At 40.3% G+C, this 12,052-nt stretch overlaps 1 protein-coding gene across 9 annotated transcripts in view; it reads left to right on the forward strand.

The window, feature by feature from the left end:
• MAPK8 (mitogen-activated protein kinase 8) overlaps window positions 1-4,801 on the forward strand; it is a 110,689-nt gene extending 105,888 nt beyond the window's left edge. For 7 of the 9 annotated variants that reach the window (XM_046027000.1, XM_046027002.1, XM_046026999.1 and 4 more), the window contains one exon: window positions 215-4,801. In XM_046027000.1, the coding sequence (XP_045882956.1) occupies window positions 215-360 (146 nt within the window). In that variant the 3' untranslated portion in view covers window positions 361-4,801. Of the gene's footprint in view, window positions 1-209 lie in introns of all 9 variants that reach the window. The other 2 variants (XM_046027004.1, XM_046027005.1) reach the window with 1 other exon arrangement.
• The last annotated feature ends 7,251 nt before the right edge of the window (window positions 4,802-12,052 follow it).

The raw sequence follows: 12,052 nt of genomic DNA on the forward strand, positions 1-12,052 counted from the left end.
TTTGGGTCATGTATCTCTTTGAGATCTCTCTGACAAAATGCAGTACAGACACTTTTGCATATATTATCAGTATTATTCACACACAACCTGATGAGTCTTTTCAAAGCCAAGAGAAAAAACGGTATTGACCACTAGAGGTAGCCAGTACAGTATAGGTAGCTCAGTGTACAACTCTGTCTGCAACTGATTTGCTGTTTTGTTTCTCATAGCACAGGTGCAGCAGTGATCAATGGCTCTCAGCATCCATCGTCATCATCGTCTGTCAATGATGTGTCTTCAATGTCAACAGATCCAACTTTGGCCTCAGATACAGACAGCAGTCTAGAAGCATCAGCTGGACCTCTGGGCTGCTGTAGATGACTACTTGGGCCTTTGGGGGGTGGGGGGATAGGGAGTCATTTAGTCATTGATAGAACTACTTTGAAAACAATTCAGTGGTCTTATTTTTGAGTGATTTTTCAAAAATGTAGAATTCATTTTGTAGTAAAGTAGTTTATTTTTTTTTAATTTCAAGTGATGTAATTTAAAACTTAAGTTGTGTTTTAAAACAGCAACAAAACTGTATTGTATTTTTGCTGTAATTAACTGTATAATGTAAACCTAATTATTTTATCATGGTTTAAAATCTTTGCATATTTGCTTTATCTTATGCTGCTGATTTTTTTTTTACTGAATTTGTAAAATTTTGTTTATCAAAACAACTATTATGTGGTGACTTGCCTATATCATGAATTATTTAAGATTTTTATAGTTTTTTTTATTAGAATTTTATTTCAAATGTTTTGTTCATGATGCTATCCTTCAGGGTTATGTGCTTATCAATGAAATAACCCCAGAGGAGTGAGGGAAAATAACCTGTAGCCAGTTGTATTCAGGAATAACTACTGTAAATGATGAACACGTTAAAAAACCTCCAATATTTGCTAGCCAATCCTAATTTAATTACAACAATTGGTAGGTACCCTACATTGTTTTTCGTCAAAGGCCCCATCATCTAAATGGCAGTATAACTCAGAGCATGTCTTCGAAGATGCTGGGCGTCTGCTACCACCGTCTTATTCCTCAACCCCACACAACAAAAGTAAAGTTAAAAGAATATGGTATTTTCTGCAAATTTGTGGCATGCTCAAAGCTTATGATCACCTAAAGTCAAGAGGATACTTCATGAATAATACATTTCAATGCAAATAAACAGATGGTTCACTTCTACTAGCTATGAGCCTGTTTTTGTATACACTGAGTTAATCTACTCAGGCTGTAGGTCCCAGCAGTGGTCTAGAGTCTGGTCTTTCCCTTTCCTGCAGCCTCAGGCCCTCAGACCTTGGACCTTTCTGGTTTCCTATCACAGTGTCGGTCAATTGAGCACCAGGTCTCAAGGTGTTTTCTGGCCATTTGATTCTACCTGTAGCATAATCATATTTATACTAACTGTTGGGAGGTTCCAAAGCCTACTTAAATTCTGTAGGTGATGTATCAAATGAGCAATATACCTACCGTTCATCTGAAAATAGTAGCACACAGCCATATATAGGATATCATTTTCTAAGGACTGTTTCTTCACATTGAGCAGAGCAGGCATAAGTGGTGGTTATTTAGTCTGAGTCTTTGTTTTTTTTTTATACCCGATTTTCAATAAAACATGCAATGTTAATGTTGAGTAGTCTAAGAATGGCACTGCTCCTGACAAGTGTATGTTAACTGTTTACATTTTATACCTGCAGAATTCTTTCTCCACAACTGAATTTTCTTAAGGAAATGTCACTGAAGTTTCATTATCTCTGAAATACAAGTTCTCTGTATTGCCCCCAGGCACCTTTTGTTATTTTTGAAACAAGAAGGATTTCATGTAATGAACTGGGAAATGGATACTTAAGTAAGTGTCAAGGTTCTAGGCAGAAAGCCCATGGGAGTTCATGACCAACAGGAGCCAGAACTGGTGCATCTCAATATGCAGTGTCTGAAAGTTCGCTTGGCATGTTGTTCGTATATGTAGTGCAAAATTCCTTTTGAGTTAGGTATTTTAGGTTATTGTTAATGTGCAATATTTAGGATTAAAGTACATTAGCCTTTTTCTGTGCTTTGAAATAACAGGTTTGTTTTTGACGGTTTCAAGTCATGATTTCTAGCTTCTTGAAGTTGTCAGCCTTTTTATCGATCCCTTTTCTACTCATACAACATGGTGCATTAATTAAGCAAATTAGAATTTTGAGACTATAACACCTCTTGAATTATAGAAACAGAATTGGATTTACGATTTTAGCAGAAATTTGAGCATGAGTGTGTTCTTAGTTTGTATTTGGCAGTTAATCAGCTTTATTTTCCCTAGGATAGATTATTTCACTGTTGCACTTTAACAACTGACATGCTTTCAGAAGTTTCCCATATTTTCTGTTTGATAGTAGTTAAGCCATCTCTATTGTTAGAGAACTTGATTAAGAAAGGAAAACCAGGTGTTCTTGTATCATCTGTTGTAAATGCCAGCTCCTCCTTGCCAACCAGCATGTTTCAGTTGATTCAGAGAAAAGGAATTCTTAATGTAGAATTAATTCTTAATGTAAACTAAAATACTTAACAAATTCTATCCTGAAAAGAAAGTCTATTTGTTAAGTGTTGCGTGCCCTGGGTTTTTAAAATGCAGTATCTAAATGCAACTTTCCCTTGTTTCTTAAATCTGTTAAACTAAAGATGTACTGGTTCTTTTTATTTCACAAGCTTTTTGGACCTTTAAAACATCTTAAACATTTGTGTGTGATTTTTTTTTTTTAAGAGAAATTACAAGTAAGATTTCTGTCAAGCAGTACTTATGTAAAGCCACCTTGCTTCTCTTATAACTTTGGTTTTTCAACTTTATATATTTAATATACCCATCATCTTACTGTCAGAAAATTATTTTGACTAAGATTTATTATTCAACTTTATATTATTTTATTATTCAGCTTTGTAGGAAAGAGACACTAATTCTTTCTACACAGTTCTTCGTGGTTACTACTCTGTTACTCTCTAATGTATACTGACCATTTGTAAAATTATTGTGTTGTTGGGATTGCTTAATTATAATATATATAAATAGAGCATCTCAACTCTTTCATACTGTTTGCTGAACAGTTCTCATTTTGTCACACACCCTTGGCTGCTGATCATTCCTGGTATGCACTCTTCCAGGTTGATTCAAGGCACAGTGCTTTACACCAGACTTCCTAAGAGAAATGCCAGCCTTTCAAATGAGGGGGCTACCAAACAGCCCCCTTCATAGTACAGAGAAGCTTGATGGTATGCAAAGCAGCAAACTTTCCTATAAGCCCTTTCATTATTCTCTTCCATGTTAATCCTGCTGTTTTGTCTAAAAAGATGAGGCTGAAGAGGACATCAGTGTCTGATAGATCAGCAGTGGGCAAGTGAAACTGTTTTGGGGTTACAGATAAGACTTGGTTTATACTGTGGGCCAGTATGTGCTATACATATGAAGACATACCTGCTCAGTGTTGCCTAGGCAGAAGCCTGCACAACATTTTGAGATAAAGACATAGTCTATTTTCAAAAATACTGTTGTAGTTTGTTTGTGAGTGTTCATTAGTCACACATTAGCTGTAGAGTGAATGCATGAAGCCCCATGACCCCAGTAAACTTCTCTTCAGTAGAAAAACCAAACACCACTGTTCTGTCATTAGCAGCCCTTTGAAATGTTGCCTCTGTATCCTTTACATGTTAGTGTACATTGTGTTTCTATGATCTCTCTTAGGTTTTTCCTGAATCAGAGGAAACTGATTTTTCCTTAATAGCAAGAAAGATGAAGAGGTAAAGGGCATTGAAGCAGAAATGTATAGTTTGGGGTATGATTAGAAAACACAAGGAAAACAAAAGTCCTAATTAATTTCAAACTAACTGCTCTTAGTTAAGTGCTCCTAAGGAGAGTCTTGTAAGAGTAGCAATTTCTGGTCATTTCTAGTTTAGATTCTCTTCGTTCCTGAAACTTCTGAGAAATAATACCTGTGGATTAGTTTTGCACAATGTTCTATTCTCACAATAACTTACAAATTAAACTAGGTTTTTATTGAACTACCTCACACTAATTTTCTATGCTTTCCCAAGTAAGCTATTGCCCTTATTGTAAGCTCTTTACTGAGTGTGAATTATAAATGTGTGTTAAATACTTTATAGCCAATGTCGACACAATACCAATAAGTGTATAAAATATATACCTTGCATCAGTAAGAGAGACTCACGTAGAAAATCTTTCACTGTATATCTTGGAAAATTGTGTTAGATGTGTTCGTTGGACATTATTACTGTCTGTTTTTATAAGTAGAAACCTGCTCGTGATACCAGTCCATTCTTTACATTTTACAAAAGGAATAAATCTTAGTAAATTTTACGAAGAAATAAATTACTTTTGTAGGCCCGATATTTGGTATATTTTTGAGAAGCTCTTAATCTTTTAGCTGAATGATGAAGTTAAACTGAACTAGCTGTCTACCTGGACTGTGACATCTATTTTCTCATTACAGTTTATCCTGTTCAACGGGTTTTAAAACCTGGAAACCTACATATGATAATTGACATTTGTTTTTCTCCCTCTAGGATACCATTCCTTCCTCATTCCTGTTCCTTCCCTGTGTTCCATTCCCTCTCCTTCTCCTCTAGACAAAACAATATGGGGCACTTTGTAGGGAATGCTGAGATAATTATTGTGGTTTTTAATCATTCATGCCCTAGTCATTAAACATGCACCACTGGAATGTAAACATTGTTACCTAGTATGTTAATTGGTTATAATATTTTAAATAAAAAAGAAAAAAGTGGTATGAAAAACATGAAATTAAGAGTTTTTTCATTGAAAACAAAACTAAATTCGTGATAAAAAGTTTTTCTGGGTAATTTCAAGGTTTCCTGTGGATTGGGATTAAGAGGTAGTAGCACTAAGGCTCTTAGATTTGGATTTATATAGAATGGAAGAGCCTAAAATATCACCCTGGTTTTGGTTTTGTCTGGTCTTGGTTTTCTTTGTGTTTAAAATCTCCAGAGAAACTTTACCTACAAGGAATTTTGTTCAGTGCCCTTAACCTACTAGTTCTTGGTAACCATGTGGGAGAACAGTCATCATGGCCACTTGGTAAAAATAAGTTTAAAGAGGGTCTATTTAAAAATAAACTGGGATTTCAGCTTTGAGTGTGTTTTCACCTTTGCCAAGCGTATATCCTCTTTGTGCTGGCCACACTGCTCTGTGAGTATTAAGATCACTCATTATATACATCTAGGATATCTCTACAGGACTAAACCCCTTTATCTTGCTCCACATGCTCCAGAAAACCATCTTATACATGCTGTCCCCACCCTCACCTGCACTCAGACTCCCCTGCTCTGAGGAAAGGACAGGACCGGAGGTAGGTCTTTACCTGATCATTGCTTCTCCATCCGCTGATGTGGTTGCCAGCCTCGTGCGTGCACTCACTCTGTTTTATCACAGTCATTGGAGAGGCCTCCAGGGAGAGACTGGGTGGCAAAAGCAGACATCGAAGTGTTGCGGTAATATCCACCCAGTTGTAATACCCTAGTGATGCTAAGTAAGATGGGAGTAGTTTATCCTTTAGAAAGGCTAGGTACTCCATTTATTTTAGTATTGTACCTTCAAAGGTCCATTGACTTCATGTAAATAATCGATTTGTACTGATTCTAGGGTTTAAAATTTTTTTTAGCTTTACCCTTAATGCACCAGGATGTCTTTGAACTTTGAAACTAAAACATTCAGATATGCTTTGTTAATGTTAGAATTCTAACATTTAATTTTGTCAGTTGATGAATGCATAAATGTCTAAGTTCCTCTGTTGGAAGCTGGGTTACGGTAATGAAAGATAGAAAAATGGATGACAGTTTAGTCAGCCTGATTGAAATAGTGTTGTGTGAAGGAACAAGAACCATGCTGAAGGAACACAGGGAGAGATTGGTCAGAGGAAATGAGGGTTTTACAGAGGAGGCATTTTTTGAGCCTTGGTATAAGGAAGGGTATTCCCAAGTTAAGGGAAAAGCAAGGAGGTTTAAAAGTGGGTTCATGGGTGTGGAATGGCCAGCATGAATGAAGAGAATATATTGAGAGAGAAGTCTGAGACGTTGGGGATCAGAATTGAAACATTTGGAGAAATTGTCTTCATTTTAAAGGCAGTAGGAATTTGTAGTTTGTGAGAAACAGTAATGTGACCAGACCTTTGTTTTAGGAGGGACATGTATCATGGGAGCAAGCTGGTTAGACTGGAGGTGTGGTGACTGGGAGGCCAAAGATACTCAGCTGAGGGAGCTGAGGTCCTTTTTGCACAACGAGAATAGAAGAGAGAGGACTCAGGTTGCCAATAGCTAGGTGAAATGGCAAAGATTAGCATTTGGGGCTGAGCTCTAAGGATTTGGCAGCACACAAGATGTGCAGGGAAAGTAACATCCAATAATGTATTTTCCAGTTTGTACATCATAGTTGGAAGAGACCATGATGGAACACACGCCAGCTTGCCACTTAAATGTTTCAGAGTAGGGAAAAAGGGAATATCTCCCTTATTGAATATCTCTCTAGTAGTCTTTTCCATTGTGAGGTCTGTGTCATCTGCTTGTGTGGCTCATAAACCATTTCTGTTAGTGTTATTTTGTGGACAGAAGGAAAAAGGGAATTCCTGTCGGGTATTACATATGTAAGACTTAGGGTTACCTGGATAGGTGGGGGCATAGATCTGATCGCTAAACATCGAGTGGTGAAGCAGCAGTAAAGAGGACTCTTGTAAAGTTGGCAGGAAATAGAATCATGACATGTGTTGAGAAAAATAGACTGAGGAGCCAGAACAGATCAAAAAGGAGGAGCTAAAAGCACATGTGTCTTCAAGAGACAGGGTCCCAGAGACCCCCAGAGAGGGTGGGACCTACTGAATCCTGTGAATCCAGGTTAGCCTGAGCTCCAGATGGAGAGTTTGGGCCGTCTCGGACAAGTCTCGGTTATGTTGAGCCTGGTGCTGCTTCGTTTGTGACATGAGGATGGGAGATGGTCTCACGGGGCTACTATAATGATGACTTTGTGTACTTTTATAAAAAATAATTAGTGTAGGGGCGCCTGGGTGGCTTAGTGGGTTAAGCCTCTGCCTTCAGCTCAGGTCATGATCCCAGGGTCCTGGGATCAAGCCCCACATCAGGCTCTGCTCAGCAGGGAGCCTGCTTCCCCCTCTGTCTCTGCCTGCCTCTCTGCCTACTTGTGTTCTCTCTGTGTCAAATAAATAAAATCTTAAATAATTAGTGTAAGCAAGTGCAATTGCTGACTTTAATCTTGGAAAGGAATAGAAATGGTTTAATGTAAAGTAAATAGATCTTTCTAAAAAATGGTTTAATGTAGAGAAATGTCAAAGAGCAAAGGAGAACTTTTTTTTTTTAAAGATTTTATTTATTTGACAGAGAGAGATCACAAGTAGACAGAGAGGCAGGCAGAGAGAGAGAGAGGGAAGCAGGCTCCCTGCTGAGCAGAGAGCCCGATGTGGGACTCGATCCCAGGACCCTGAGATCATGACCTGAGCCGAAGGCAGCGGCTTAACCCACTGAGCCGCCCAGGCGCCCCCAAAGGAGAACTTTTGTACACTCTGACCTTCAAGTCATTTTTCCATCCCGAGTAGTCCTAGTCTTTGTGTGGTTGGTAAGAATAATTCCTGAGAGAAGTGCTTCAAAATCGATAAGGTTTTTTTTGTTTGTTTGTTTTTAAGAATTAGAACAGTTAAGCATTTTGTTTTGGTTCTGTCTCATGTACCATTCCTGCTGTTCACCCTGTTCCAGCTGAGCCCCCTCCGTGGCATATACCGTATATCCTCTGTGCACAGGCTTTTGCTTACTCCTGTATTTGCCTATTTTAAATCCTCATTGCTTAAGATTTAGCTCAGATAATTCTCTGATGAACCTTCCCTGCCATGACATTTTCTTTCACATACCCAGTTCATGCTTGTTAACTCATTTATTCATTTGTTCACTCATTCCCCAATTTTTTCCCACAGGATGTAAGATAGCAATATATTGTGGGCCTTTTAATGTTCTGTGTGGGCACCCTGTGTGCCTCTCTTCTAGATGCTTCATTCTGGAAGTCATTGGATGGAAGAATGTGTCTTGACTCCTAGATAATGCCTGCGAGGTAGGCGTTCAATAAATGTGGGGCTGGGTAAGCCAGTGACTAGGACCTATTGTCATCTATGCTATTTCTGTCCTCTGAAATGCAGTATTCATGGCCTTCAGAATGTGTCATGAGGAAACTATATACAGCACTCTGAAATTACTATAGTAATGTGAGCATGGGCTCTAATGCCAGATACTAAAGTAGAATCCTGACTTCACTAGTTGCCTTACCTGTAGCAAGTTGCCTAAACTCTCTGAGGCTCTTGTTTTCTCAGAAGAGGTTAGAGGGAGAAGGTGACTCTCATACAGAATTAGAACGATGAGGGAGATGGTTTTCTTACAAGTTCCCAAGATGATTCTGATATGTTCCCCCGCTCTGTCTGTTATCAGCTGCCTTAGAAACCTAAATAAAGGGACTCCTGGGTGGCTCAGTGGGTTAAGCCTCTGCCTTCGGCTCAGGTCATGATCCCAGGGTCCTGGGATCGAGCCGCACATCGGGCTCTCTACTTAGCGGGAGCCTGCTTCCATGTCTCTGCCTGCCTCTCTGCCTACTTGTGATCTCTGTCTGTCAAATAAAATCTTAAAAGAGAAAGAAAGAGAAAGAAAGGAAAGAAAGAAAGAAACGTAAATAAATGTCCAACCTTCCACCAAGAGCAATCACAGATGGGGTGCAGGGCACATCAAGAAAGAGGCATGCCATTACCTCTCTGCCTACTTGTGATCTCTCTCTGTCAAGTAAATAAATAAAAATCTTTAAAAAATTAAAAAAAATTAAAAAAGAAAGAGGCATGCCAAGCCGCAGGTGGTTACTATGAAAGAAGGGAACTGCGAAGACATCAGCAGACTGCTAAGGGAAGGCAGATGCGGAAGCGGAGGAGCAGATGGTGCAGCCAAAGTAACGATCAGACAACCTTCCTGAAACCCTTCAAAGACTCCATACCTACTACCAAATCTAGGGGGTTCTATGTTGACTTAGTAACAAGATTCACTGAGTGCTTACTCTATACCAGGCACTAAGTGCTTTGTATGAGCTCACAGAGTTTTTACAGCTTTATTGGGTAAAAATCTGTTCTCCCCTCTTGTGATCAAATGGAGGCACAGAGATGCTGAGTAACTTGCTCAGGGCTATTCAACCAGCCTGTGGTGAGGCCAGGACCTGAATCGGGGCATCTGGCTCCAATCTTCAGTTTGGAACCACTCTGCTCTACAGGGGTTACAAAGTGAAGACTGAGAAGTTAAGCGAATAAGGGCTTTTGTGTTCAAGTCCGTTATGTGGCTGCTGCTCTAAAGGTGAGCATGTTCATCACTTTTCAGGACTTCCTAAAAACTTGAGTATGCACGTCTATACACCTGTCTGCAACCATGTTCGTGTCCTTTGTCTTCCTAGTTCTTGTCTCGGAAGCCAATCGTCCCACTTTCTTGCATCTTTTTTCAGACTTCTCATTATCACCCTCATTTGTTCATCATCATATTTCCCTCTACTGAATCATTCTTAGCAGCAAACATGCTCTAGTAATTCCCATCTTTAAAAGACTCTCTCTCACTCCCTTTCACTCTGTTACCTATTTTTCTGCTCCTGTTTACCTCAGGACTAATCCAAAGATTAATCTGGACACGGAGTCTTCCCTTCACCCTTCAGTCTTCAGACCATTCCTGTCTAGTTGCTGGCCTGTCACTCCACTACATTTGGCCTGGACCACACTTCTGGGCTAGCTTCCCTGCAGCCACTCCCTGTCCCCTCCACCAAGTTTATCCACTACCCACCTGTGGCCAAAAGAACCTTGTTGGAACACAAGCCAATTCACATCCATTGATTCAAAGCCTTCAAGTGCTTTTCTGTGTCCCTTAAAATAACTACCTTGGGTGACAAGGCCCTACAGAGTCTGGCCTTGCCTGGCTCCTGCCCCTTCTGTCACCCACCGTGTCGACAGTGGTGCCAGCACTCGTGCGAACTTCTACAACTCTTTCTTCTGCTTGCACCTGTCTGGTTGCACGATGGCCCTGTCTGTCGTTCAGTCTCTGTTCAAATTCACCTCAGAGAGGACTTCCAGGCCAGTTTATCTAAAATATGCCACTGGGATCACCTTTTTCCTCAGAGCAGTTACCAAAATCTGAATGTATCTTATGTACTTCTATTAAAAAACACAATTCGACTGAGTAAATTTAGATCTTAATGGTTTAATTCAATCATTCATAAAAAGTTGGGCAAAGGAGAGGATCTCTGAGGAGCTATACAAAATGAAAAACTTACAGGCAGAGGGAGCAGGAAATTACACTACACAAAAAAGCAGGTTGGTTATTGTAAGGTTGCTTTCTTGCAGGGGATGGTTGGGGCCTGTCTGGCAGATGACCTAACTAATACTGACCAGATGATTACTGATGGACTGATTTAAGATTCCATTTCTGGAAAAGCCCAAACTGTAAGTCCTGGTTCCATGATGATGTGGCTGAGTGTAAGTGACTCCATTTGGGACCTGTTGTCTTCTTTTAATACTTCTTTATGGCCTATCTTACCCCACTAGAATGTAAGCTCTATGAAAGCCATGACCTAGGTCTTGTTCCTTCCATCCCCACAATAATGAAAGCCTTTTGGATTTCTATAGTGGATATAAATGCAGCGGGGAAATCCTCTCCTAAAGCATGAAGGCTGAGAGGCTACCCCACCCTCTGTGACCAGATCCTTGCCTCCTTTTCTAGCCCTGCATCCTCCCCTGCTCCTCTCCTTTCTGTCTCTGTCTGTCTGTCTCTCTTTTTCTCTCACACTCACCCCTTTTGCTCTGGGTACACACATCAGCATACAAAACAGTGGAGGTCTCCCATCTGTCAGGAGTACTCCCTGCCCTCCGCCCTCTGTCTGACTTAGAGACACTACTTTTGCATCCTGTGCACAGACCTCCTTAAAACAGGATAGGGTGAGGTAAAACTATCAAACCAGCATCTTTTCAGTTTGGATGCGTAATTAAGAAGAGAGTCTCTTAATTAAGATTCCCTGGGATGGAAGCCTGACTCCTTTGCTGACTTGTGTATGATTGTGGTCCAGGTCCTTAACCTCTCTATGCTTCCAAAGCACTCAGCTCTAAAGTACAGAAAACACCACCACCTAATCACATGGGAGACGCTTAGGCCTCTGGGTGCAGCCACAACTCTCTGAGGTTATCCTTATTGTAGACAGGAGGGAACAGATACCCACAGAGCTTAACTTCCCCAAGGTCTTCCAGCTGCACAGAACCAGCCCAAGCCCTTTGCTCTATGCAGAAAGCTTTCTGTAGCTGTATCTCTCCTTTCTCACCAACCACCACACGGTTTGGGCACCTCATAGGTCTGCCTGTCACAGGGCTTGGTGGAGCATGGAAGTAGTAGCCATGGGCTTGGTAGGAAGGGTAGCTATTTCTGGCAAAGGTGGGGGCTCTTGGCGGAGACAAGGGTGTAAGAGGCAGCAGCGTTGTCGTATCTGCCTAGCTGTGGGCTCATATAAATGAGAAACCGTCCCTTTGCAACAGAACCAGAGGATATTGGGAGAACTCTTCAGAGGGCTGGGGCCCTGCATCAAATGTAGGGGAATCTGTGAAACATGTTGTTATTACTCCATTTACTGCCCGCAGGCCTGGGAACATGGATACATGGACTACATTCTGAAGCCCTTTAATAGTGTGGCATGTACAGTGGTCATGACCGGTCCGTTATTCAACAAGTAAAACAAGGAGTCTTTCCCTCTCCCCCCTCCCCACCACACACACACCCTAAAAATTACTTTTTTTAAAAAAAGGATATTTTTCAGTCTTAATTAAGCCAATTCCTTTTTTTAGTATGAGACTTATCATTTCCAGTTTTTGCTTTAAAGTCAAACACAAATTTTAAAGCACTTTTGAAGTAATCTAAGAGCAGAATCCTAGATTTTTGCCAATTTTCTGCTATTGCATGGTTGATGTAT

Source organism: Meles meles, chromosome 13, assembly GCF_922984935.1.
Source record: "Meles meles chromosome 13, mMelMel3.1 paternal haplotype, whole genome shotgun sequence".
NCBI classification, from domain to species: domain Eukaryota; kingdom Metazoa; phylum Chordata; class Mammalia; order Carnivora; family Mustelidae; genus Meles; species Meles meles.